General features: G+C 41.7%; 2 protein-coding genes across 2 annotated transcripts; one reads left to right on the forward strand and one right to left on the reverse strand.

The window, feature by feature from the left end:
* The first annotated feature begins 3,223 nt into the window (after window positions 1-3,223).
* LOC135510418 (kelch-like protein 33) lies at window positions 3,224-11,661 on the forward strand. The gene is made up of 4 exons (XM_064931312.1): window positions 3,224-4,325; window positions 8,380-9,319; window positions 9,444-9,614; window positions 9,752-11,661. The coding sequence occupies exons 1-4, from the start codon at window positions 3,458-3,460 to the stop codon at window positions 10,272-10,274; spliced, it is 2,502 nt and encodes an 833-aa protein (XP_064787384.1). The 5' UTR covers window positions 3,224-3,457; the 3' UTR covers window positions 10,275-11,661.
* Window positions 11,662-15,330: 3,669 nt separating this feature from the next.
* Window positions 15,331-20,801, reverse strand: si:ch211-63p21.8 (kelch-like protein 33). The gene is made up of 5 exons (XM_064931311.1): window positions 19,383-20,801; window positions 18,531-19,141; window positions 18,008-18,345; window positions 17,198-17,368; window positions 15,331-16,715 (listed from the first exon to the last, which is right to left on the reverse strand). The coding sequence occupies exons 1-5, from the start codon at window positions 20,236-20,238 to the stop codon at window positions 16,184-16,186; spliced, it is 2,508 nt and encodes an 835-aa protein (XP_064787383.1). The 5' UTR covers window positions 20,239-20,801; the 3' UTR covers window positions 15,331-16,183.
* Between the last annotated feature and the right edge of the window lie 5,952 nt (window positions 20,802-26,753).

A 26,753-nucleotide genomic window follows, 5' to 3' on the forward strand; every position in this document is an offset into this window, starting at 1 on the left:
TCTATTTCTTTATTAACTGCTCAACACAGAGCAAATTTTGCCTGCCAAATTAACTAGTGTATCCCACAGCCATTTGGCATAGCCATATCAGGACCTAACATAAAGACAACTCATAGTATGCTATTCTTTTCTTCTGAAATTGACTACATTTCTGCATATCATGCATCTTTAGACCTGTCTAAAATATATAATGGATTATTGTGAAGGTGTAGGCTATATTACATGGCTTTACATCACACCCTGGCCATAGAAAGGCTTTTATTCTCTATTTTGTTTAGGCCATGGTGTGACTAGGGTGGACATTCTATGTTCCTTTTGTTTTTGTATTTCTTTGTCTTTGGCCGGGTATGGTTCACAATCAGGGACAGCTGTCTATCGTTGTCTCTGATTGAGAACCATACTTAGGTAGCTCTTGCCCACATGGATTTTGTGGGTAGTTATTTTCTGTTTAGTGTGTTTTGCACCTGACGGAGCTGTTGCAGTTTTTTCTTGTTGTGTTCAGTTTAATAAATAACATGAACACGCTGCACCTTGGTCCTGAACCTTCTTCCACCAATGGCCACTTTATTCGACCTTTTAAAATGTCTTGTAGACTGTGTAAGCCAGGAGATGCAACATGTGTTTATGTTAAATAACAGTCAATTACCGTGAGACCGACAGTTCATATTTTTGACAGTCACTGGCTGACAAAATGTTGTGACCGCCAAAGCCCTAGTTATTACTGACCGTATTTTATGACTTTGTGGCTGTGCCATTTAGTGACCATTCTGATGAGCTGCCTCAAGTACATAAGTCATCCCAATAAATGCCAACCAACGTGTGTTTGTGTGTGTGCGTGCGTGTGTGTTTGCGCTCTCTGTGTGTGTATGTGTTTGCACTCCATGCTGTGTTTCTCTGTGTGTGTGTGTGTGTGTGTGTGTGTGTGTGTGTGTGTGTGTGTGTGTGTGTGTGTGTGTGTGTGTGTGTGTGTGTGTGTGTGTGTGTGTGTGTATGTGTGTGTTTGCACTCTACGCTGTGTGTGTGTGATCCTTCTGACTCATGAAGAATGTGTTGTCCCTTTCTCTTGCTCCAGAATGCATAATGGAGGAGAGGTGCCAAGGCTTTGGGATGTCTAGACATGAGAGAGGCCTTGGATTGAAGCAGCTCAAACAGGCTCAGTCAGGCACCAAGATGCCCAGAACAGTTCCCTTTTACAGTTTAAGGACGCAGCACTTTATTACATACAATACCTAAAACATGCAAGGAGACATGCATGGAGACTGTCTTTGCAACATGTGTGCTGTTATCTCTGAGACAGACATAGTCTCATCTAGGGTGCAACTTACAGAATCCCACAGTTTGACCAACTTTGGACAAACAACATTCCATTGATTTCGGACATGAATTAATTCATGTTCATTTATCATTTATGAAGGAAATAAGTATGGTATGTAAAAAGAGAGATCATTAATGTAACCCAAGATCAAGATAAGGTTATGGAAATTCTATCCCCAGAACCACAGCAATAGCCATCATCAGACCAAAGCAATATGAACCACATAGATAGTGGTAATGCAATAATAATAATATATATAGTGGTATTGTAATAATATATTGTAGTATTGTAATAATATATAGTGGTAATGTAATAATATATAGTGGTATTGTAATAATATATAGTGGTATTGTAATAATACATAGTAGTAATGTTATAATATATAGTGGTATTGTAATAGTGTAGCCTAGTGGTTAGAGCGTTGGACTAGTAACCGGAAGGTTGCGAGTTCAAACCCCTGAGCTGACAAGGTACAAATCTGTCGTTCTGCCGCGGAACAGGCAGTTAACCCACTGTTCCCAGGCCGTCATTGAAAATAAGAATTTGTTCTTAACTGCCTGGTAAAAAATAAATAATAATAATAATAATAATAACATATAGTGGTATTGTAATAATATATAGTGGTAATGTTATAATATATAATGGTATTGTAATAATATATAGAGGTTATAATATATAGTGCTATTGTAATAATATATAGTGGTAATGTCATAATATATGGTGGTATTGTAATAATATATAGTGTTATTGTAATTATATATAGTGGTAATGTTATAATATATAGTGGTATTGTAATAATATATAGAGGTCATGTTATAATATATAGTGCTATTGTAATAATATATAGTGGTAATGTTATAATATATAGTGGTATTGTAATAATATATAGAGGTCATGTAATAATATATAGTGCTATTGTAATAATATATAGTGCTATTGTGATAATATATAGTGGTAATGTCATAATATATAGTGGTATTGTAATAATATATAGTGGTAATGTCATAATAGATAGTGGTCATGTAATAATATATAGTGGTAATGTCACAATATAGTGACGTTGCCATTCTGCCCTTGAACAGTTAACCCCCCAACAAAAAACCTCCTCCTCGGGAAGCGATAACATGGACGTCGATTAAGGCAGCCCCCTGCACCTCTCTGATTCAGAGGGGTTGGGTTAAATGTGGAAAACACATTTCAGGTGAATGAATTCAGTTGTGCAGCTGACTAGGTATCCCCTTTCCTCTCCCAGATTCCCCAGCGTTTGGCTGTGGAGGAGCAACACAATCCCTCTGACGCTCTAAGCATGCCATAACCCAACTGATCCCCTAGTCACATGCACTGGGAGGTGGCGTCCAATGTCTTGGAGAAAGAAGCCTTGGGATTCGAGGAGCTCGAACAGGCTCCAAGCTTAGAACATTCCCCTTTTTACGGTTCCAGGTTCTTGACCTTCTCTGCTTCAAGTGTAATACACAGTACAAACTACAGAGAAATGAATACAAACACAGAGCAATTATTTGAGAAAACAAGTCAGGAAATAATGAACGATGAGAAAATGTTATGGGCAAACAAAGAGAATATGGGAGAATGACAAGATGCAGTCAGTGTAGGTCATTGTAAGACACATCTCCATCAACTAACATAACCATAAAGGTATTGAATAGTAAAATTGGGGACATACTGTTGAGACGCTGAATCGAAAAATGAAATGAAAATTGTTATTATTAGTCCCTACCGTGGGACAACTTTGAGGGATGAGAACATGGACCAGAAACAGAGACAATTACTTTTACTGTGAGGTCTGATCTGTATGACTTCAGGGGTTTATATATAGCAGCGTGTCTGGTTGAGTGGGGGTTTATAAATGGTTCTGTCAAACAGGAGTTAGAACACACAAGAAGAGGGAAGGGAAGGTGCAGACAACATAGATACCTGACCCTGTAGAGAGTGGGGAAGAGAAAACTGCACTAAGATCACACACAGTCAGTCAGATAGCGAAGGCTGAGAGCTTTTTTTAGTGTGGCTTCAAATTTGTGTAGTGTTTTTTATAAAAATAAAAATAAATGATATAATATTAAGCTGTATGTGTAGGGAGGCAGTGTTGGACATTTGTTGAGATAAAGACTGTTGCTGTTGGAAGCGATGGCTTTATCTAGACCATGCTTCCAGAGGGGTTTGGAGGCTCTATGGAGGCAAGATGAAGAATTTAGGGGGGATAAGCACAATATAGATCGAGATGGAGAAGAGTGTGCAGGAGAAGTGAAAGAAAAGTATTGTGGGAATCAGGTGAACACAGAAGAAGAAGATAATGACGATGAAGCATTTAGAAGGGAGGAAAAAAGTAAAATACATCTAAAGAGAGAGACAACTGAAGTTGAGGAGGATGAGCTTCAAGAAGTGAACAAAGAGTGGACAGCTGTTGGGGGACAGAAAGGTGGAATAGAGGATGTGGATTCAATAAGGGTATATGGCAGAGACTCCTATACAAGAGACATGTTCCAAACCTTGCAGCAGCTCAGGGACTCCTCTCTCCTCACTGACCTGACTCTGAGCACTGAGGATGGGCAGCGTCTACACGCACACTCCCCTGTCCTGGCTGCTGTCAGCTACCTCGTACACCAGAGACTGCAAGAGAGGGATGAGGAGAACGAGAGGAGAGATGTTGGCATGTATATACAGACAGAGATATCCATCAGTCTGGGTCCTGAGGTGGGGCTTGTGGGGCTGGCAGGGGTGCTGGAGTTTGCCTACACTGGGGCCTTAGCAGCTCTGAACAGACACACACTGGCCCAGATACAGGCTGCAGCTACAACACTAGGGGTCCCCAGAGTTCTACAACTCTGCAGTGAAGAGGAGGAGAAGATGAAGAAGGGAGTAGAGACGAGGGCAGAAGAGAAGAAGATCTCTGCTGAAGAACAGATGAAGGTCAGTCTTCAGTCCATCAGACAATTGTGGACAAAGAGAGTGGGCTGTGATGTCGAGCTGGAGGTTGGTGGGGCATCATTTCATGGTGAGTAGACTGAAGTCAAAATACATCACGACTATGTACTGTAGAATGATACAGGAGACTATTTATTTATGGGGGCTCATCCTGGATCAAACTAAATAACCCCTTATGATGGTAATCATGTTGTTTTTGAGCATATGATTTTAAATATGATGTTAAAGGCCCAATGCAGCCCGTTTAAAATAAATGCTCAATATCAAATTGTTTCTGGTAACAATTAAGAATCTAACTGTAATTGATTTAAATGGTGAACAAGAAACAAAAATATCTTCTTAGCAAAGAGCAATATCTCAAACACGAATTTAGCTAGTCTGAGTAGGATGGGGAAAATAGAAAATAAGCTGTTATTGACAGAGAGGTTTGAACTCACTTTCTTATTGGTGTATTAGCTCATTTGCCACCTGGTGATGTCACCAGGCAGGTCAAAACCCCAACCCACCAAAACAGACAGAAATGTCAGACAGTCTTTTCAAACCGCTCCTGCACTAAAATTGCATTATCAAATTTTCACAATTTCACAGTATATATCCAACCTCATAGTGTGGAATTATACACTGAGCGTACAAAACATTAGGAACTCTTTCCATGACATAGATTGACCAGGTAAATCCAGGTGAAAGCTAGGATCCCTTATTGATGTCACATAAATTCACTTCAATCAGTTAAATCCACTTCAATCAGTGTACTGTAGATGAAGGGGAGGAGACACGTTAAATAAGGATTTTTAAGCCTTGAGATAATTGAGACATGGATTGTGCCAATCAGAGGGTGAATGGGAAAAACAAAAGATTTAAGTGCCTTTAAATGGGGTATGGTAGTAGGCAGAGGTGTTGACTTGAGCCACATGACTTGGACTCGAGTCAGAAATATGATGACTGCAAATTGACATTGACTTTAACACCAATGACTCGTGACTTGACTTGGACTTGAGCCTTTTGACTCGACCTGACTTGATACCCTCCCGAAGCCCAAATATAAAAAAATATGCTATTAAAAAAGTGTGCAGCGGATCAACTCTTCATTTAACCGATTACATTTTGAATCAGACAGCAGCCAATCAAATTGTGCCAGCTGAGAAAAAGTTGTGCGTGGCAGTGCAGAGGAACGTCGGCGGGTGAATTCAGATGGAGCCCATGGAAAGATGACACCAAAAATTATTATTTTTGGATATAAAGACATAATACATTTTAGCAAAGGTGCCAGCTAGAGATGACGTGCAGGAGCATGCCGGGATTTGTAGTCTTGCATGATGTCTACTTTTATGCTAATTATAATTTTTGAATCTGAGAGTAAATCGAGCTGAATATATTGATAAAAGTCACCTTGTATGAGGGAGATTTACATGGTTATCGAAACGTCAAGCCAGGGTAAGCCTACACAAAACACAGCCCTTATTTTTAAGAGTTTCTAAAATCCACTATGAAGAAAATGAACAACAAAAGTAACATTTCCCTGTTTGACCGCTAGGTTTTATGGGTATTATGACACCTCCACTGTTGGGCTCTATTATCCCGCTAGAATGTAAGATAGGCTATGTATCTTCTAGTGATCTATTCAGGGCACAACTTTCACTAGGGACTGGGGGTATATGCCCCCCCCCCCACATTCTGAAATTGCATTTTTGTCTCCCCCAGTTTTACCATTGGAATGTGATACAAACGAGGCAACGGTGTGCTTTAGAACCATGCGGACACATCCAAGAGGTCGGGTAGGCTGTTTGGAGTTTTTATCCAACTGGATAAATAAAATAATAATCATGTCCCCCCCACTTCTAATTCCAAAGTTGCGCCCCTGAATCTATCTAAGTGAGCGACAGAGAAATCCTGCTGGTTTGTCAGTCTGCTGTCTGTCCCGCCTCTCGGTACCTGTATTATTTTTGGGCTCTGTGGTTGCCTGTGCGTTGTGGTTGGCTGCTGTCACATTTATTATGTAATGTAAGTGGTAACGATGATTTGAAATCTACTCATGTGTTGTTTTGTGGAACATTCATTTATTTGATTTAGCGTGTTTCATAGGCCTATATAGCCAGCCAGATCTATGATCTGAACTGATAGCTGATCTATGATGTTTAAAGTTAATGAGGGAAATGTAAGTCTCCAGCTTCAGCAATTTTTGCAATTCGTTCCAGTCACTGGCAGCAGAGAACTGGAAGGAAATGCGGCCAAAGGAGGTGTTGGCTTTGGGGATGACCAGTGAGATATACCTGCTGGAGTGCGTGCTACGGGTGGGTATTGTTATCGTGACCAGTGAGCAGAGATAAGATGGAGCTTTAACTAGCATAGACTTATAGATGACCTGGAGACAGTGGGTCTGGCGACGAATATGTAGCGAGGGCCAGCCGACTAGAACATACAGGTCGCAGTGGTGGGTGGTATAATGCACTTTGGCAACAAAACGGATGGCACTGTGATAGACTACATCCAATTTGCTGAGTAGAGTATTGGAAGCTATTTTGTAGACGACATCGCCGAAGTCAAGGATCGCTAGGATAGTCAGTTTTACTAGGGTATGTTTGGCGGCGTGAGTGAAGGAGGCTTTGTTGCAAAATAGAAAGCCGCTTCTAGATTTGATTTTGGATTGGAGATGTTTGATATGAGTCTGGAAGGAGAATTTACAGTCTAGCCAGACACCTCGGTATTTGTAGTTGTCCACATGTTCTAGGTCATACTGCCGAATGCTGCCTTGTCTCGGGCCACATTACGTCGGCGGAGTCTGACTCTCAGCCGAGTCTGACTCCCTGCCTGAATCGGCCCAGTACCACTGTGCTAGCTGGGAAATGATGATAAAACATTCGCAGAAGATGTCAAATCATTACTACAGGAACAATAGGTAGTGGAGAGAGAGCCTCGTTCTGTTCCAAAATAGGATAAAAGAAAACAGATTGAAGGTTATAAAAGCTAATGTCATGATACTTATATGGTATTATTAAAGGTATTGATAAAGACCTACTGATTTGATTAAAGTGTCGACAATGGAGTGAGTAGTCAACTGCTGCTTTCTGTGGAGCAAAGTCCATGCTTAACACCTGCCTCATTATTCAATCACACCTGTAGGTCTAGTCATGTTCACCTAACTTTGTATTAAAGTATGGGTGCACAATCTCAACAGGGAATCCATGTTTAACCTTTTTTTCAGTTTTTGCCTAAATAAACTACATTGAAAAAGTAGACTAGATTTAGTTTACGCCACAATACATGTAATTCAAAGGGCTGACTAGACTCGTTTTTCTGACTAGATTACTAATCTACCGCTTTACCTCAAACTCCCACCCACAGTGATTGATTGACAGGTTTGAATCCCTACCAACTCTTGTGAGCCAAAGTCATCCTGCCCCCTCGCCTGACAATCCCTCACACAGTGATTGATTGATAGGGCAAACTATTAATTAAAAATAAAAGTGGTAATTCATATCTTACAGTAAATATGACTTACATCTCAAGAGAAGAAAGGTTTCATGTAAAAAAAAAATGTGTATCTTACTTAGAAAGTATTCCTGATCATATAGGCCAAGGCTTAGACGTTATCCAAAACAAGTAACAACCCACTGAATTCATACATTTTCAGGATTTTTTATTGCAAAGTCATTTTATTGCAGTCATTGTAAAGTTATGAAAGTATTCAAAATGTAGCTGTGTATTTTGGATGGAATCAAGGCATTAGAATGTACCAGAGGCCACCAAAATAGAGCTTGTGCTGCATAAAAATTGGGGACTATCACCCGGACATTTCTATTTGGCTGGCTACTCCATATACTTACAGAAAACACTGTAAATAAGAATAATAGGCTGATATATGAATATTATTAGTATATTAATATATAACAACATAATAATAATCAGATTTTATAATGAGAACGATTTAAATTAAATGTTAATTGTATATTTGTTTTGTTTATTGTTGGGGACTCGTTTGGGATCAAAACAAATGATAAGATTATGCCTTTTGTCTTATATCTGAATTCATAAGTGTCATCATTAACCAGATGTGGAAGTAGTCTATATGAGCTACCTGATTATAACAACAATATTCAATTTCCTCTTCTTTCTCCTGACTCAAGTCCACAGAGTGCTCTTGTCTGCCAGTAGTGACTACTTCAGGGGAATGTTCACCAGCGGGATGAAGGAATCCCAGCAGGCCTGTGTGGCTCTTCCCTTCCTCGAGGCCTCAGAGCTGGAGGCCCTCATTGGCTACTCCTACAGCGGGTCCCTCCCCCTCAGCTGGGGGTGTGTCTTTGAGATCACCTGCATTGCCTTCCAGCTCCAATTCCAGCCCGCCCTCTTGCTGTGCCTCGACTTCATGAAACAAGAAATGGACGCCCACTCCTGCCTGGATGTGGCGTCTTTCGCTGAGGCTTATGGCATAACGGAACTCCTTGAAGAGGCCAACGACTTTGTCCTGAGACACTTCCAAAATGTGGCAGCCACCCCTAAGTTCCAGGACCTGCCAGTCAAGAAGCTTAGACAATACCTGAAAAGCAACTCCCTCTTTGTGCCCTCTGAGCTTGTGGTCTTCAAGGCAGTGGTGGTCTGGATCGAGGCCTGTCCCAGCGAAAGGCTTAAACTCACCAAAGAGCTGATGAAGAACGTCCACTTTCCTCTCATGACATTCAAGGAGTTCGGTGAAGTTAAAACCGCAAAACTGTGGACTGAATGCAACATAAAACATCTCTATCAGACTATGCTGGAGGACTTTCGCTCTTATCACGTTGCATCTGAGACCCTGTGCAGGATCTACCTACCAAAGGACAGCCTAGTCTTGGTGGGTGGAGACCAGATCTCTGCCGACTTTATCCGGCGAACCCCTAGTCGAGAACTGTGGTTTGGGAACTCTCTGAGGAACTACACAGGAGTTGTGAAGACAGTTGAGTGGAGGTTGCTGGGAGAGATGCCAAATCCACCAAGGTTAAGTCACGAGTTGGCTGTTGTCGCAGGGAAGTTGTACGTGCTCGGGGGACAGAATTATAAAGGCATGCTTGGCGTTCTAAACTCGGTCTACAGGTGAAATAAGAACTTTTGGGTTTGTATCTGCTAAGTAATGAGTCCTTTAGGTATTCATATTTTTACATATTTATGTTTTTACATTATTTTCTTCCTTCCCCTCTCATTCTTTGGGTTCTTTCAGATATGATCCGCTTCAGAACCGCTGGGAGAGATTGGCGAACTTGCAGGAGAAAAGGTGTAATTTTTCTGTGGTTGTTCTGGATGAGATGATATATGCCATTGGAGGGTACATTGATCCAGAAACTAACCTGGATAGTGTGGAGCGATACTGTCCAAATACAGATTCCTGGAGGTAAGGTTTTTCTTTGGGAGGAATGGTAACACAGAATCACTTGCAGTAATTACTGGTTCCATTGGAAATGGTATGTAACTTAAGTAAAACTTTGTTTCTTTGTTGCTATCTTTACCAAATGTGGCCTTCCCTGTTAGCTTTGCCAAACCCTTGGATATGACCTTGAGTTGCCATGCTGCCACACTGTTGGATGGAGAGGTCTTCATCTCAGGGGGGTTCGACTGCAGGTACCACTGTCTGGTGTCCATGTTCCTGTACCATCCTGAGAGAGGAACTACCTACCTGGCAGAGATGAGCCAACCTCGAGCCCATCACTGCATGGAGACTTTAAACAAACATCTTTATGTGGCCGGAGGAGTCACTGTTGATGAAAACATGATGTCTATTGACCAGCTGGCCTGTGAGGTCTACGACCCTGTTAGTGACTCCTGGAGCACCCTCGCGCCCCTGGCCATCCCCCATGTTGGAGCAGCCTCTGTGGTTCTGGAGGGGAAGATCTATGTGCTGGGAGGATACTGCCAAGAGGACTACAGGGAGACCAGACTGGTGCATCGCTATGATCCCACCATCCAACTATGGGAGAATATCGGCGAGATACCCGGACCTAACACTGACATAAGAGCCTGTTTGCTCCACCTGCCCAAACACTTGAGACAATGAAACATCACTATACATCCCATGACACCACACTAAATATTATTACATTACATGACCCACACCTTACTCCACCAGTATTCGTAACTTAAAGTACACCAGTATTCTTAACTTCAGTAACTTAAACATGTTTATTTTTCTCCATGTGCAGGCTATAAGGGAATTACTAACAAAACATGAAAGGTATTACAATTTCAGGGTGGCTTCATGTCCTCCTGGGAAATGAGAAACTGGGAAGTCATACCAAATTATTCTACCAATAAGATTTTAGCTAGCTTGATAAACTAGCTAAAATTGCTAATAATAAAGTTAGCTAACTTGTTAACATTGACATATATCAAACTAGCTACATTTGCCAACATTTGTCCAAAATCGTTTGACATAAATCATAACTTTTCTGTCCTTGCATTTATAGCAGTGTAAGTTGTTATTATATCATATATTAAGCATTAAACAGTTAAATTAGAAATTTAACTTGAACCCTATAAAAATCCTAGATCTAGCAGTCTGACAGTTTTATCAGAAACGCAGCGTACCAACGTAACATTTCGTATCTCCTTATGTTACAGGGTGGAAACAGTTTTCATGGGCACACAAATCCAAAATGATGTATGCGATTGCAAAATTGAATGCTTCGAACGAAAGAGTCACCTTAACTTGATACTTAAAACCTAAATTGATAGGGTCATTAACATGGTTCTTCAATAATTAAGCATTATACTTGGTGGATGCTCATTTGGTGTCCAGCTGATTAGTTACGTTGTAATCTGATCCAGGAAAGAATTTCCCGAATGACAGTCAAGTAACGAGCAGCTGTTGTGATAGCGCAGGCGATACAACAACTGCTGGAAGAAAGGTGTTTGCGAGAAAATCATTTTGGTGTCTCATTCGTTATGCAGGTGAAAACATTTGTGCCTGGATCCACAGTGAATCTAATATCTCTAGCGAATTGATGTTGATCATCTGTTGTTGTCTGATTGATCTACAGCATGGTCTCGTTCGATTTAACAAAGAAAGCATCAAGGTAATGAATTCATGTTTTCATGTTTTTGTGCCTCAGATTGGAAACCTAGTGTGCGCAATTGTATAGGATAGACTATTGCTCAACACCCAACGCTCTTCCTGATCAAGGCTACAATATGTAACTGTATGGGCAACCAGATTAAATTCACATAGAAATGGGAGTAATAGATCTGTCATTGTCATTGAAAACAAGTCCAAGAAAAAAGTACAAAACTCACTACTCACTACTGTAAGTCCCTCTGGATAAGAGCTTCTGTTAAATGACTAACATGTAAATAGGTAGATCTGTTGTATGTGTTTAATTTGGATTTAGCCTATTTTACGTTCAGTATTGTACACCAGCTTCAAACAGCTGAACCCCCCCCCCCCTCCCCTCCCTTCCCTTCCCATGGAGCCGATGTTCTGGATGTAATCATCAGAAGAACGAAAGATTACATACAGTTTTCATACACCACCGCACAACAGGTCAAGAGGGGTTTCTTTGCCAACAATGGGTTCCCAGATACAAACGAGGCAATGATAGGTTATGTGATGCGCAAAATATGCGTCTGACTGTGGTGGCAAGGTAGCCAGGTGGAATGGAACTCGTTCATTCTGCAGAACAGCGTTGTTGGCCTATACGTTAGCCTACACACCTACAGGAGTGAGCTGTTGAGGATGGATGGCTTATTGGTGAGTGTTGCCTACTCATTTGAAGTATATTTGCCATTGCTGAAGCAAATTGAATTGTCTTATTGGTCCTCTCTTTGTCCCTATGTCTTAATTTTTACTGGTCAAACCACAACTGAGCGTGGCAAATAAATGCTGTACTCAATCTCCGACACTATTACCTCTGTCTCGTCCCCCTTTTTTTGTTGCGCCATTGTATTTCATGGTACTGCGTTGTATATTCCCATGGGCTTTTACGGGGTGATTTTGATACATGGTTTTATTAAAGGCGTTTCCAAATGCAAATAGCCAAAGTTGTGCAGAAGCACTGAGGCTAAAAACAATTGGTATTTATCAATGGTTATCTCTTACAGGTGTGAGTATGATGCTTGTAGGATTGTTTGATAAATAACACTTTTTCTATGCATACAAACATTCTAAATTCAGTTTGTAAGTATTATTTCAGAATAGTTTCTATGCAATATTGATAAATGAGGCCCCTGGTGTGGTTATCTGAAGTACCCACGAAGGCCACTAAATGTTATACAATCAGATAGGAATACAAATACTAGATAGTACTATACATGTAGATGTATTTTTAATAGAATTAAAACCATGTCAAAAAGGGAAAAACTATCGAAAAATGAAGTGTTAGTATAAGGAATCCACAGTCAAAAAGAGAGCATTACAGCAGGAAAGAAAGAAAACACACATAGAAAACTATAAACATACAGAACCAGGAGACGTCTGGAAAACAACTAGATAAAGGTTAAAGGGGAACTGCAACAGCTGATTTGGCCATGTTTTTTGGCTTGCACCTCAAGAAATGCTGGCGGCCATGACAGGTGCCAAATGTGAGTTGGCTTGGGGGTCAGTAGCCTACAGAGTAATATGAGCAAAATGCAATTGCTGAATTTATGTAGATATTCTAAACAAATAGTTTTAATGGCTTTCAAATGTAGTAGCAGGTTCATTTGGAATGAAGAATCCTTTCCATAATACCATAGAAGCAGTGTTCTGCTAATATAACAGTGTGAACCTTTCATTGTCATTCCCAGCCAATACAGACACTGTGCCTATCGGGATTTTGTCTGGTGGTAACGGGGTTACCTTGGTGAACATGTCAGAGTGGTCATACCTTCCTGTTTGGTGTCATGTATACAACAGGAGTTCCCTGATCCTGGTGCAGAACACACAGGGGTTTCCCTCCACATAAAGAAGGATACCATTCAATTCAATAACAAAAAAAAGACAATACAAGGAAAAGTTGTCCAGTAAAATGTTTTATGTTGAGTGCCAGGTCTGTCTGTCAGTCAGGACTCCATCACATCATTATCCAAGTCTCCAAGTGCAGGCTCCATAGATGCATCTGTGAACACACACACAGTCACTGTTCTATGACCAATGGCACTGAGAATAGGTGATATCTGACAAACAAACATATACTATATTGAAGTTTGAACAGGTCAGACTAAACCTACCTAACTGTGGTTTCCTCATCAACGGCCATTGGGGAACAGACTGGAGGCAGGGTCTTTGCCAGCGCCCCATTGATAGGCATGGCAACGTATATCATCAAGGATACTGGTCGGTCACACACAAACAGTGCACTGATTGCATTATTAACGGTGGGGATGATTAGCCTGCTGGAACCAACCTGATTGCTGCGTTCGCCTTTCTACTTCACTTCAGATATCGTTATTGGTGAAGTGACATAGAATGCCAAAAGCGGTAATCAGGTTGGTCCCACTAAGCTAAACTGTTTCGACCTTTGAGCAGGTAAAACGTGACCAACCTGATTCAAGTGTCCTCCCTGTTCCATTCGTAGGAATGCTCACAGCGAGGGCATGTCTGCGTGATGGCTCAGCCACACATGTCCCATGTGGTTCAGATGGTAGAGCATGGCGCTTGCAACGCCAGGGTTGTGGGCTTGATTCCCACGGGGGACCAGTATGAAAATGTATGCGCTCACTAGTGTAAGTCACTCTGGATAAGCGCGTCTGCTAAATGACTTCAATTTACAATGTAAATGTGATGTTCCCTTTGCTGGTGTTCTCTATGTTGCATGTTTGGCTGCAAACTGGACATCTCTCAAACAACTGCAGCAGGCAATCCTCATAAACAATGTGCAATCCTCATAAATAATGTTCCTCATCTTATGAGTTGGTGTTGAATGGGAGGGTCTGTGACAGGCTGATCCAATAGATAGTCAAGTGCTGAATTGCATTTTGTTATAAAAAAAAAGAACAAAGATTTTTAATAATACACCGAAATGACTCGACTACTTGTATCTGCTTGGCTGGGAAATGAACCTACTAGTTTATCCCCATATGGAAAATGATCATAATCAAATAAGAACCTTGTATGGCAGAAGAAGATCATTTGTACAAAAATCAAATACAAATCTGGTTAGATGTTGTGTCACGCCCTGGCCATAGTTTACTTTGTATGTTTCTATGTTTTGGTTGGTCAGGGTGTGATCTGAGTGGGTATTCTATGTTGGATGTCTTGTTTGTCTATTTCTGTGTTTGGCCTGATATGGTTTTCAATCAGGGGCAGGTGTTAGTCATTGTCTCTGATTGGGAACCATATTTAGGTAGCCTGGGTTTCACTGTGTGTTTGTGGGTGATTGTTCCTGTCTTTGTGTTTTGCACCAGATGGGCTGGTTTAGGTTTTCGCACGTTTGTTATTTTGTTAGTTTATTCAGTGTATAGTTTCTTTATTAAAATAAAATGAATAACCACGCTGCATTTTGGTCCACTCCTCCTTCTACAGACGAAAGCCGTTGCATGTTTTGCCTTACTGTACTGTATGTTAGTGGTGTATTGGCATACTGTATGTGTTAACGTATATGCCTTATGTGGAAAATACAACTGGATACATGATTGTGGTGATTGTCTTACATAGATGTGGTATGACAGATGTGAGACAAAGTCTATGAATCATATAGTTCTCTATGAATATTACAAGTAAAGTGTATGTTCTGATAATGTAAACTCTACAACATTTGATTGTCCTAATAGGTTTCATATTGTTTATATAACTCAACATACACTGAGTGTATAAAACATTAAGAACACCTTATTGAATGTTGAGCTGCACCCCAGTTATGAGTTTTGTATATCATTTGTATAGAAATTATATACAAAATTATATTCAGATTTGTATATAATGTGTATGTACATTTTCATTTTCAGGTATGAATTTCCACGGTTAGAAAACACATGCATTTTATAATAAGTTTGCAATAGTTTGTATTTGTTCCTATATAAATGCTGCATGTTACAATGTAGGAATCAAAAAAAACCTTAACCGGTCCATTATAAGGGAAATAATTCTGAACATTCAGCAAACTGTTAAGTATAACATGTTTATTAACAAATGAAGAGAACCTGATGATGCCGAACCGTCACTTATACAGTGCTGGAAATGTTTTATCTCAAAAAACAAATCTGTACCAAACAAGGATGATAGCCTTTAATAAATATTTCCCTGAAATATTTCAGCAAGTGTAGTACAGTGAAAAAAACATTCCCAGTGACAAGGAAATAGGACATACAGTACATGACCCCCAAATGGTGTCAGTTTGTCACAAGACCACAGCATATGTAATAGTATTCTTCTGTGCAGCTCCAACAGAGATGTGACATTTCTGGGTGTATTATACTGTATGTGTTATGGCAGGAGTGTAAAAAGTCCTATGAATGATCTTAAATGGCACTAATTTATGTCTTAGGTTGTAGGAGCAGGTATGAACATTTTTTGAATCCAAATATTTCTTGTAATTGACTGAATGACAGTAGATATCCATCATAGAATGTTAAAAATTCATGACGGCACTTTGCAACCAGGACTTTAAGGTGCTGTCATTAAACACCCAAGGTAAGGTAGGGTTATACCAAATACGAATGGAATTGGCCGTTTTTCAATGAAAACAATATATCAGTGACATAAAGAATTAGGCTATGATTTCTGGCATACAATATGTTTTTTTTCGCACCTGTAGATTCACAAATGCCAGCATAGCTCTTTCTCTGTGTTTTAGTCAGATTTATTTTATATTATATATGGCAACCCCAGCCCTCTTTCTCACCATGTGACCCTCCCTCTCATTGTTTTATTGTCTCAAGTGGGCAAGCAGGTGGGGCATTAAAGTAGTCCTGCCTCTTTCTAAGTGTTTTTCAGTTCATAAAAAACAACTTCAATGTAATGTGGAACTTTATCACCCTCGAACGTTCCCTCTCTCATTGTCTCAAGTGGACGGGTAGGCGGAGCAAACAGGCTCTTATGTCAGTGTTAGGTCCGGGCATCTTGCCTATATTCTCCCAACGTTGGGTAATGGGTTCATATCGGTGAACCAGTCTGGTCTCCCTGTAGTCCTCTTGGCAGTATCCTCCCAGCACATAGATCTTCCCCTCCAGAACCACAGAGGCTGCTCCAACATGGGGGATGGCCAGGGGCGTGAGGGCGCTCCAGGAGTCACTAACAGGGTCGTAGACCTCACAGGCCAGCTGGTCGGTGTAGAATGTATGTAGGTTACACACCCCTCCAACCACGCAGAGACCACCATCACCACCATGATGCAGGACCTCCATACAGTGCTGGGCCCGATCCTGGCTCATCTCTGCCAGGTAGGTAGTTCCTCTCTCAGGGTGGTACAGGAACATGGACGTCAGACACTGGTACCTGCAGTCGAACCCCCCTGAGATGAAGATCTCTCCATCCAACAATGTGACAGCGTGGCCACTCAGGGTCTGGTCCAGAGGCTTGGCAAAGCTAGAGATTGGCAATGGTTGGTATGAGGTTGGAAATGGTACTGATTCAGAACAATCACGGATGGTTCAAATTGAAAGTGCTATTGTTGAATTGAGTCAAAATGATATGCTGCTCTTACATTATTCTGCATGTGTCCGAAGTGTAAAACATTTATCCCGTACACTGTAAACCAACTCAAGCATAGCGCCTTACTCTTAAATTCCACTAGATGTTCCTGTGATGATATTTGTTCGGTTCAGACGCCAGAGAGTCACAATACATTCTTCTTCTAACTCCACAGGTTCTTTCTTTACCTCACAAATCATTTGATCCTTACAAATAAAAACCATGCAGGAGTTGAGTAAACGATGCTGAATAGTCTTGACAGGGACTTTTGTTTTGACATTTTGGGTAAAAATCATTTGTGAGCTGAAGAAAACACAGTCTGTTTAATATACTTTCCTATTTAATAATATTCTGTCTTCCATGAGATTCTATCTTACCTCCAGGTGTCAGATACGGGGCTGTAGTCCTCCACACTGTCCAGGTTGGTATTCATGTCCATGTCTCCTCCGATGGCGTAGAGACGATCACCCCACACCACCACCGAGAAGTTACTCCTGTACTCCTGCATGTCAGCCAACCTCTGCCAGCTGTCCTGCATGGGGTCATACCTGTATGAGTGTGTGTGTGTGTGTGTGTGTGTGTGTGTGTGTGTGTGTGTGTGTGAGATAAAGAGTGTGTGTGTGTGTGTGTGTGTGTGTGTGTGTGTGTGTGTGTGTGTGTGTGTGTGTGTGTGTGTGTGTGTGTGTGTGTGTGTGTGTGTGAGTGTGTGTGTGTGTGTGTGTGTGTGAGATAAAGAGTGTGTGTGTGTGTGTGTGTGTGTGTGTGTGTGTGTGTGTGTGTGTGTGTGTGTGTGTGTGTGTGAGTGTGTGTGTGTGTGTGTGTGTGTGAGATAAAGAGTGTGTGTGTGTGTGTGTGTGTGTGTGTGTGTGCGTGCGTGCGTGTGAGTGTGAGTGTGTGTGTGTGTGTGTGTGTGTGCGTGCGTGCGTGTGAGTGTGTGTGTGTGTGTGTGTGTGTGTGTGAGATAAAGAGTGTGTGTGTGTGTGTGTGTGTGTGTGTGTGTGTGTGTGTGTGTGTGTGTGTGTGTGTGTGTGTGTGTGTGTGTGTGTGTGTGTGTGTGTGTGTGTGTGTGTGTGTGTGTGAGATAAAGATAAAGAGAACATTTTCCTCAATGATAATCAACATATATTTTGTACATCAGAAAAAGCCATATGTGTTGTTAAAACAACTGATCTTTGACCCCTTTATACCTGTATACCGATTTCAGCGTATCGGTCTTTGTGTAGAACTCACACCCTCCGATCACGTACAGTCGCCCCTCCATCACCCCCACCCCGTGTCTAAACCTGGGCTTCTCTGGTATCTCTCCCAGAATCCTCCAGTCCATGGCCTTCACCAAGCCTGTTCCGGTGCGGAGGGAGTTAGCGAACCACAGCTGCCTGCTGGGAAGCCGTTTACCCAAGTCAGGATCCAGCTGGTCGCCTCCGACCAGAACCAGGGCGTCTTTGGGCCGTCGGATCCGACACTGGTCCAGGGTCTCGGGGAGACTGAAGCCAAACTCTTTGAGGGCTGAGCCGTACAGATCCACCTGTAGTAATAATAACAATTATACATTTTTTTATAAAAACAAAATTGCTGTATGTATGATGTGTATTATACACTATCTGTTATGTCTTAATATACAGCAGAATTCCTCAAGACTATTTCCCTATACAATTATAGTTGATCATGTTATATTGTATTGAGATACAGTTGTATCATATCGTATTGTACCTCTGTGTCGCTGCTGCACTCCATGCGCAGGTTGATTGCCCTGACCTCTCTGAACTCCTTAAAGGTCATGAGCTGGAAGCGGACTCCTGTCATCAGCTCCTGGGCCTGGGCTAGCCTCTCTGCCGGGTTGGCCTCTACCCAGACCACCACAGCCCTGAACACGGCCAGCTCTGAGGGCGCGCAGAGGCCGTCAGAGTGGAGAAAATCCAGCAGTTTATCAGCCGGAAGGTCCAGGAATTTCAGGCTGGTAGACACTTCTTGGAAGTTCCTCAGAACAAAGTCCTCAGCCTCCTCGAGTAGTCCCAGCATCCCATAAGCCAGGGCAAAGGAGGCCACATCCAGACATGAGTGGGCATCCATTTCCCGTTCCAGGAAATCGAGGCACAGCAAGAGGGCGGGCTGGAACTGGAGCTGCAGGGCGGTGCAGGTGATCTCAAAGACACACCCCCAGCTGAGGGAGAGGGACCCGCTGTAGGAACAGCCAATCAGAGCTTCAAGCTCAGATGCCTCCAGGAAGGGAAGGGCCACACAGGGCTGCTGTGATTCCCTCATCCCGCTGGTAAACATTCCCCGGAAGTAGTCACAAGTGGCCGCCAGGAGCACTCTGTGGACTTGAGTCAGGAGAGGGAGGAAAATTCAGCATCTGATTTCAGCATCAGCTGTATCATCAAAACTTCTTTAGAATCATTATTATTACCATCATCACCATTGTTATCATCCAGTTACTCCTAAACAGAATACTGGGTCTACTCCAGCTTGATAGCCGGCAAACCCCCATAAAACCACAAACATTGTCTCCTCTATCGTTGCTTCAGTACATAGTCATGACAGCTTTCATTTCAGTCTACTCACCATGGAATGATGTTCCTCCAACATCCAGCTCCACATCACAGCCCACTCTCTCTGCCCACAGCTCTCTGATGGACTGAAGACTGACCTTCATCTGTTCTTCAGTAGAGATCTTCTTCTCTTCTGCCCTCTTCTCTACTCCCTTCTTAATTTTCTCCTCCTCTTCACTGCAGAGTTCTAGTACTCTGGGGGCCCCTAGTGTTGTAGCTGCAGTCTGTATCTGGGCCAGTGTGTGTCTGTTCAGAGCTGCTAAGCCCCCAGTGTAGGCAAACTCCACTACCCCTGCCAGCCCCACAAGCCCCACCTCAGGACCCAGACTGATGAATATCTCTGTCTTTATGTCCATGTCAACATCTCTCCTCCCCCTCCTCTTCTCCATCTCTTCATCCCTCTCTTGCAGTCTCTGGTGTACAAGTGTGCTCACAGCAGCCAGGACAGGGGAGTGTGCATAAAGATGCTGCCCAGCCTCAGTGCTCAGAGTCAGGTCAGTGAGGAGAGAGGAGTCCCTGAGCTGCTCCAGACCCTGGAATACCTCTTTAGGATAGGTATGTCTGTAGAATGTACAAACCTTCTCTTCATCTCCCAGTCCTTCCCTCCTCTCCTCTGACACTTCCTCTTCTTCTTCCTCTTCTCCCTGGTTTGCCGTGCTGTCGATCCTCTTCTTGACCCTTGCTCCCTCTTTCTCCTTTCTCCTCGTCACGCCCATCCGGTTGTTGTTGTAGGCCACAATCCACCTCAGCTTTCGATCGTCCGCTTCTACCTCTTCTCCTCCTTCCTCAATCACCCTTCTCCTCCTTTCCTTCTCTTTCCTCCACCGTTCCTCCCATTCCATGGGCAGGTAACGTCTGGTAAACTCCATGGCTGTTTATGGCTCGAACTTTAGGACTCAGTTAGAGATCGATCCAACTGCTCTTTAGACAACCTCTATCTCACTGATTATGTAGGCTATGTATATGTTATGCTAACTATCTACTGCTATACACATAGCCCAGATCTAAATGTTCTCCCCTTCTCTCTCAACCACACATCTCTTTCTTTATCCACTCAGACACTTTATGTGCACCTCTCTCTCATTTTTCCTCTCTCTCTGTCTCTTTCTCTTTGTATCTCTTTCTCTCTCTCACCTTTTCTGCCTCTCTTTTTCTCTCTCTCGTTCTCTCTCACTCTGTCTCTCTATTTTGCTCTCTCTCTCACTCTGTCTCCTCTCTCTATCATTCTCTGTCTCTCACTCACTCTCTTTCTCTCACTATCTATCTCACTCTCTCTCTCTCTCTCTCTCTTTCTTTCTCTCTCTCTCTCTCTTTCTCTCTCTGTCTATTTCTCTCTGTCTCCTTTTCTCTCTCTCTTTTCTCTCTCTCTCTCTGTCTCAGACTCCTACACTCTCTCTGATCTTGATCTCACACACGTTCACGGGCTAGGCTTCAGACGTAAACAAGGATTCTATTCATAGCTACTAGGTCAAGGGGATTCTGTTTTAATAAACACTGGATCTGCTTACAGGATCATATGAAGTATAGTCAGGCTGTTGGAAAGTATGGTGGGTCAAGAGAAAGTCACCAAAAGAGACAAGAAAGTGACCAAACTGTGTGTTAGGTCACATAAAAGTGTAGTGGATCACATGAAAGTTGGTCACAAAAGGTGTAGAAGGCCTAAGTGACATGAAAGGGTTGTTGGTCACAATATACTTTTGTAAGGCCTTAGCTGGGTTACAATGAGAATGCATCCCAGATTTATCAGGCTTGGTCAATGGCTCCTACCTGTAAATGCAGTATAAAATATACTATCAATGAAGCACTTGGAGGTTAATGCCCTGGCCAAGGAGGTACTGTGTAGATATGACTTATTTTTATGTAGAACTTCCTTAAACAACCAGTACTTCATGGGACATACTGTTCATTGATAATCGTTGTTAGGCGTTATATATATTGTCAGTAAGTGCAAGTCAAATTCTCTGAATATGTAAGACATTAGAGATGTCACTGAAACGCAGCCTGTTACAATACACACAGGTGAGGTTTTCAGACTTCCATTCAGTTCACAGATTATACAGACAAAATCACAAACACACATCCCTCTCTCTAAGTGATTCAGACTCTGAACACTCTTTCTATTTGACTTTGGGCACACACATTTACGGGCTAGGGTTCAGGCGTAAACAAGAATCTATTCATAGCTACTAGGTCAAGGGGATTCTGTTTGGATAGACTCGTGGTCTGGACCAGCATGCAGTATCGTTACGATCTAAGACTAGAGACAAAAACATTAGGACTTGAAGTGTGGGCCAGCCAGTGGGCCAGCCAGTGGGTCAGGAGAAATGATTGTAGGTCACAAGAACATTCTCTAACAGAAATGTGTGATAGGTCACAAGAACATTCTCTAACAGAAATGTGTGATAGGTCACAAGAACATTCTCTAACAGAAATGTGTGATAGGTCACAAGAACATTCTCTAACAGAAATGTGTGATAGGGCACAAGAACATTCTCTAACAGAAATGTGTGATAGGTCACAAGAACATTCTCTAACAGAAATGTGTGATAGGTCACAAGAACATTCTCTAACAGAAATGTGTGATAGGTCACAAGAACATTCTCTAACAGAAATGTGTGATAGGTCACAAGAACATTCTCTAACAGAAATGTGTGATAGGTCACAAGAACATTCTCTAACAGAAATGTGTGATAGGTCACAAGAAAATGTTGTAGGTCAAAAAAAAAGTATGCCTGGTCACCATTGTCTCGTGTCAGAGTGTCGGCCGTCTACACTGTTCTGACTGATAACTCGAGAACGCCTATGGGATAGCTACAAATAAGACCAGCTGCAATGTGCTGTCTGATAACTCGAGAACGCCTATGGGATAGCTACAAATAAGACCAGCTGCAATGTGCTGTCCTAACTTTAGAAAATGTTACCAAGGTGACATCATCCACTGAGCCCCCTTTCATCCTCAAAAGAGCCAGAGTTAATCTTACCAAAAACAATAAACCCGTAGCTAATATTGACGTTTTTTTATCCAGTTCTACATCTTGCTAAGGTGTTTTGTGTTTCTAGAATAAGTGTTTCTGAAATTGAAAATGTGCATGAATTATTAAACATTTTTAGGGGTCTGAAATGTGAATGAAATTGTCTTTGCTTGCTGTTCGCTTGCTGGCTGAACCAATCTCAAATCAATCCATATGAAATGAAAGGCAGGGAAGCTAACATCGCTAGTTCAAACATTCAATGCTGAGTACTCCCTCTTGCTAGCTAGTTAGTGTGATGAAGTTCTAACTAATGAACAAATGCGTTTTCATGATATCTGTTCTGCTGTGATTAGTGCGACGAGTTGTACAGCACATCTGACTGCTCTCTGTGATGTCTTCATGGTGGCCAAAGTAACGTGGCACCATGACAGCTGGCAAATTCAGTTACATGCTGATTTCTGACAACAGTCACACTTTGGTTCCTTACAGCTTCACCAACAAGCTGGCAATCTGGCTTTCCTATGGCGATTCAAAGAAGCTTGCATTAAGCCGCTAACTGGAGCACGGTTTGCCGTTGTACTTGCCAGTGCGTCATAGCTAAGGAGAGCAGAGTGATTTTCAGAATTATGAACTAGTGTTAGGGGGATGTGCCAAATCTCAAATTTTAGAGATGAGTTCCACATCCTAAAAGAAAGATTGGTTGATGGACGAGCGTAGTCTAAGAGTGACGCGATCTGACATGAAACAAAAACATATAGTTGGTCACAATACATTTTTGAAAGGTCTAAGCTGGGTCACAATGTGTGTGCTAATGATGTGGAAGCATCGTCTCTGAATGCACTCTATTGTCCTTAGAGAGACACTTTGGATGGCCGACCCACTCTGGTGAGGCATACTCCATGATTGGGCAGATTAAGGTCATGTACACCTGTAGTAGGACTTCAGTTGGGAGGCCAGCTCACCTTGCTACACTTATGTAGTCCCTTGAGGGTTGAACCTTTTTTAAGATATACCTGTCATGCTCGACCCAGGACAGGTCAGCTGACATCATTACACCCAGCAGTCGGAAGGACTCCGCAAGCCTTGTCAGCAGCCCTTCTGAAGCTGATGACCGTATCCTTGGTTTTCTTTTCATTCACATGCAGGTTGTTGGTTTTTCACACTCAGCCACTGCATTGAAGGCTGCTTGTGTTTGGCAAGGTTGCTTGCCTGGGGACAACTCTGTGAGTGTGAGGTCACAACTTTGGGGAATGTATGATTGTGTCCCATGAAAGATAAAGCGATTTATCAGGCCTGATCAATGGCTCCTTCCTGTAAATCAGTGAAGTAGTTGAAGGTCAATGCCCTGGCCAAGGAGATATTGAGGAGATAAAGCTTATTTTTCTGCATAACTTCCTTGAGAATATTGTCTGCACGTGTAATCATAAAACTGTTAATTCAGACATGATAAGATAGTCTGACAATTTTTCTCTGGCTTACTTAAATACACCTTTGGACTGCAGTGGACAAAGTACAATCTTTATTCACAAGCTACAGAAATACAATCTTTATTCACAAGATACAGTCTCACACTAAAAACAAAAGGGTGGGTGGGGCAGGTGTTTAAAAGCTAATGTGTTAAAATGTATTGGTATAGACAGTACCAGTCAAAGTCTGGACACACCTTATATATATATATATATTGACAAAAACTTTCATTGATTCATTTGTTTTTCAGGCATCTTTTTGACACCTGGGAAAGGAGTCTATGTCTTCGTATTCTCTGCTTTCAATCATGCCAGTGCACACACCACTGCTATGAGTTTATATCATAACGGGCAAACAATAGTCTCTATCCATGACCAGAAGTCACGGACCACAGATGACACTTCATTCAACAGTGCCTCCATTCTGAGGGAAGAGGGAGACCAGGTCTACATGCGTCTGTGGGCAAACATGAGGGTCTTTGATGACCACCTCATTTACAATACCTTCAGTGGTCACCTCCTTTATCTTATGTAAAACCAATGTACTTAAAGATAATAGTAATATTCAACATGTAACACTACATCTTATTGTCAGAATTATATGTACACAGTATAATTTTTATTTACTGTAATTGATTTAGAATTTATCAATAGTCTTAACAATGTATTAGCTTTAATTCCATAAAAATAGTATGAATAAATGCAAAATGTAAACTAAACTGTATAACCAACCAAATAAAAAGATAATTTCTAACAACTCTCTGGCCACGTGAGTCAAGCTTCCCTTGTGTACACAAACGCAATTATTGTTTTGTTTATACCTCTCCCCTTCAATGTCTTTGGATAATATTTAACCCAGACATGCTTATTAACAAGAGGTAGGCTACACGCAGACACATCACAGAGGAAAAAGCTTGAGAAATCAACACAGACCTGCAGGTCATATAGTCGTAGATATATCTACTACTGAAGTACACGTTTAAGTACTGATCTGTAGAATGGGGGGAATGACTCTGACCCTGCTGCTGCTGTGTCTGTCTGGGACTCTCAGTGAAGATGCTGGAGAAGACAACCTCAATGACATCATGGTACAGATTCAGCCTGAAGAGGGACAGGACATAGAGAATGAATACAAGGCTCATAACCAACAGGTAGAGACTGCAGCCACTACAACAACCCAATCAGGATGTGAGCCTACCATCCACACTGTGATGAGAGAACTGGGGGCATTGGAGGAGCGACTGGGAGCAACAGTTAGGTCATTGGAAGGCATGAGAAACAGGCTGGAAGCCAGTGAGAGCCAAGTTAGGTCGTTAAACACCACAGTGAATGAACTGAAGAGATTCAATGAAGGTAAAGAGTATGATGTATGGTTCACTGAGAGACATTAGTGCATAGTCATTGAGTAACTTAATAAAAGTATTCAAATTGTTCATTGTTTTAGTGTGTTATAAGTGTACTTAAAACCTCTTTGCGCACCGATCCCTTTAGTGGGATAATTTTCGTCAGCATCCGCTGAATTGCAGAGCGCCAAATTCAAATTAAATTACTCAAAATATTTAATTTTCATGAAATCACAAGTGCAATTTACCAAATCACAGTTGAGCTTGTTGTTAATCCACCTGGCGTGTCAGATTTCAAAAAACCTTTACAGCGAAAGCAAACCAAGTGTTTATGTTAGGACAGCTCTCTCAGCAGACAAAACATTGCAAACAGCTAGCAGCAAAGTAGATTGGTCACAAAAGTCAGAAAAGCAATAAAATTAATCACTTACCTTTGACGATCTTCGGATGTCTGCACTCACGAGACTCCCAGTTACACAATAAATGTTTGTTTTGTTCAATAAAGGTTATTTTTTATATCCAAAACCTCCATTTGGTTGACGCGTTTTGTTGAATAATCCACAGGTTTGTGCAGGTCACGACGGGCAGAAGAAAATTCCAAATAGTATCCGTAAAGTTCGTAGAAACATGTCAAACGTTTTTTATAACCAATCCTCAGGTTGTTTTTACAATAAATCATCGATAATATTTCAACTGGACGGTAGACTTCTCAATAGGAGAGAGAGAAAAGGTCTCGCTCCAGTGGCTCGCGCATGCACAAGTCTGGGGACACCTCGCTATCCACTGACACGATGTGATCATTCTCGCTCATTTTTCAGAATAAAAGCCTGAAACTATGTCTAAAGACTGTTCACACCTTGTGGAAGCCATAGGGAAAGGAATCTGGTTGATATCCCTTTAAATAGAGGGTAGATGCAATGGAACAGAGAGGTTTTTCCTCAGGTTTTCGCCAGCAATATCAGTTCTGTTATACTCACAGACAATATTTTGGAAACTTTAGTGTTTTCTATCCTAATCTGCCAATTATATGCACATTCTAGCTTCTGGGCCTGAGAAATAGGCAGTTTCATTTCATTTGTTTTTCATCCAAACATCAAAATACTGCCCCCTAGTCTCAAGAAGTTAAAGTAATTTTGATCCAATTTTTGTTATGCTGTTGTGCCAATCAAGTTGTGTTAACGTAAACTGAACAGTAATTATTGTCAATTTTCAAAACATAACAGTAAAACCAATGTTGTCATGTCATGTTAAATCCTAGACAGGCCCCAGGTGGCATTCTCAGCAACTTTAGGAATTTCTGGAACCATTGGACCTGTCAGCAATGAAATCACTCTGGTCTTCCAGCGTGTTCTATCAAACGTTGGAAATGCCTACAATCCAACCACAGGTATTTCCCTCAATGTCAAAAAAAGGGATTCACATTTTTACACACAATGCTCATGCTTACGTTAGTATGCTGTGTGTAGCTATTACTGTACGTTACATGTTCTTACTTCGTATCCACTAAATAAACAATAATGCTGAATCATTTATATTTTTCCTCTGATTGGAGGCATCTTTACAGCACCAGTGAGAGGACTCTACCATTTCACCTTCACAGCTT

Source organism: Oncorhynchus masou, chromosome 23 (genome assembly GCF_036934945.1).
Source record: "Oncorhynchus masou masou isolate Uvic2021 chromosome 23, UVic_Omas_1.1, whole genome shotgun sequence".
Lineage (NCBI taxonomy): Eukaryota > Metazoa > Chordata > Actinopteri > Salmoniformes > Salmonidae > Oncorhynchus > Oncorhynchus masou.

Excerpts from the sequence above, each read along its gene's own strand:
- si:ch211-63p21.8 (XM_064931311.1), bottom strand. The coding sequence starts at position 20,238 with ATGGAGTTTACCAGACGTTACCTGCCCATGGAATGGGAGGAACGGTGG. Across the intron at positions 18,346-18,530 it reads AGTGCAGCAGCGACACAGAG|GTGGATCTGTACGGCTCAGC; the intron begins GTACAATACGAT and ends TTATTACTACAG. Across the intron at positions 16,716-17,197 it reads CCCGTATCTGACACCTGGAG|CTTTGCCAAGCCTCTGGACC; the intron begins GTAAGATAGAAT and ends GCCAATCTCTAG.
- LOC135510418 (XM_064931312.1), top strand. The coding sequence starts at position 3,458 with ATGGCTTTATCTAGACCATGCTTCCAGAGGGGTTTGGAGGCTCTATGG. Across the intron at positions 4,326-8,379 it reads TGGTGGGGCATCATTTCATG|TCCACAGAGTGCTCTTGTCT; the intron begins GTGAGTAGACTG and ends TCCTGACTCAAG. Across the intron at positions 9,615-9,751 it reads CCAAATACAGATTCCTGGAG|CTTTGCCAAACCCTTGGATA; the intron begins GTAAGGTTTTTC and ends CTTCCCTGTTAG.